The following is a 1,581-nucleotide window of genomic DNA, read 5'->3' as shown; positions in this document are numbered from 1 at the left end:
CTAACTACGAAGTCCTCTTCTTCTTCTATTCCTTCGTCCACTGCATTATGAATTGTTCCCTCCCAAATGTCACAATCATCCACCTCTTCAGAACTAGTTGACATGCCACTCTCGAGATTTATTAATATCTTGTCGTGTATTATTTCGATAAGACCATCTGCTTCCCACATTTCCTTTTCAACATTTTTACGTGTTTTACGTAATTTCTGTAGTCTTCAGTTGTAACCCTTTACATGCCCTCCCTAAGTAATGTCTCTATAACACTTAAAGTAGTACGATTTTGATTTCCCACTGCTACGTATTCTTTAATTTTGCTCTAAACCATCTGTATGGCGGAAAGTTCGCAATGATAAGAGGGCAGTCGTAGCACTTCGTGACCAGCTTCCTTTGCTAAAATGTCAATTTTATACGGTACCTCTATGTTTTGGAATGTCTTATTCAGTTCTTCAATTACTTCAAATTTGTTCCAGGTCGGATCACACGCAATTCCTCTACTTTCTAACCACTGGAGGATTACTTTTTTTGAACATGAATTTGTAGGAATTTTTTCAACTTTCACGGAATGCGTTGGTGCATTATCCATTACAATAACATAATTGGGAGGCAAATAAGGCAATAAGATTTCTTTGAAGTAATTTTCATACGCAGCAGCATCCAATTCGCTGTGGTAGTCACCTGATTTTTTGCCCGGGAACAATTTAGCAGCACCAGAAATTAGACCGTTTTCGGACATTGCACTCATTGACCATCCTCCCTTCCCCGACGGTGGTTTGAGACCTGGACTTCGCCCCTCCTTCCACGCTTGTTCTGCCGTTTTAATTGATGTATCTTTCCAAGTTTTTATTTGGTAATCGCGGCATTCGCCCACGATTCGTCTGTATAAACAATAGTTCTGCCGTCAGCTCTATAATTTCTTATTTGTCTCAGATAGCTATGCCTCCATGCTATTATGTCTTCTCTACAATCAACAACGATTTGCGGCCACAGTTTTATAAATTTAAACCCCATATCAGTGATAAATCTTCCAAGAGTAGAAATAGAAAACTTCGGTAGGTGACTATGTTCATTTATAACGCACTGAAGTTTCGCTAAAGTAGGGAGTTCGTTTTTTCTATACATGTTATGAATAATCACTTCCCTATCATTCGGTCTCTTCTTCCTAGGAGTGGATACTTGACCATTATTACTCAAAAATTCCAGCTTCCCGTTCATAATAGTGGAGGGAGAAATGAGAGTTGCTTCAGATGTTTTTCTCAAAGTCTCTCTTACAGTTTCCATGCCCCACTTTACCGCCTGATTACGAAAGTATGTATACACATTTAACAACGTTCTTTTCTCTCCTGAGCTCCTTTGTGGCTAAGCGGTTAGCGTTTGCGCCTTTGGCGTGGGAGACCCGAGTTCAATTCCCGGCGGGAGCTCATGTGTGTCGGATTCCACATGAGCTCACGTTAATCAGTAGGTCCACGCCTTATATAGCCTCGCTGCTGAACGGGACGTTAAACTCAAAATCAACTCAACTCTTTTCTCTCCTGTAGTGAAAGGTTTACCATGTTTCCGCTGCTGTTTGTAGCACCGAGGAGA

At 40.8% G+C, this 1,581-nt stretch overlaps 1 protein-coding gene across 1 annotated transcript; it reads right to left on the bottom strand.

The window, feature by feature from the left end:
* Window positions 1–316: 316 nt before the first annotated feature.
* LOC145681838 (uncharacterized) lies at window positions 317–742 on the bottom strand. Its single transcript, XM_081753446.1, has one exon. It carries the CDS (start codon window positions 740–742, stop codon window positions 317–319), a length of 426 nt encoding a protein of 141 aa, XP_081609572.1.
* Between the last annotated feature and the right edge of the window lie 839 nt (window positions 743–1,581).

Source organism: Thermobia domestica, chromosome 3 (assembly GCF_964235325.1).
Source record: "Thermobia domestica chromosome 3, izTheDome1.hap1.1, whole genome shotgun sequence".
In the NCBI taxonomy this organism is placed as follows: domain Eukaryota; kingdom Metazoa; phylum Arthropoda; class Insecta; order Zygentoma; family Lepismatidae; genus Thermobia; species Thermobia domestica.
This window is presented reverse-complemented; position numbering and strand designations above follow the sequence as displayed.

Bases quoted from the DNA above. Each gene is read 5' to 3' on its own strand.
- LOC145681838 (XM_081753446.1), bottom strand. From the start codon at position 742: ATGAGTGCAATGTCCGAAAACGGTCTAATTTCTGGTGCTGCTAAATTG.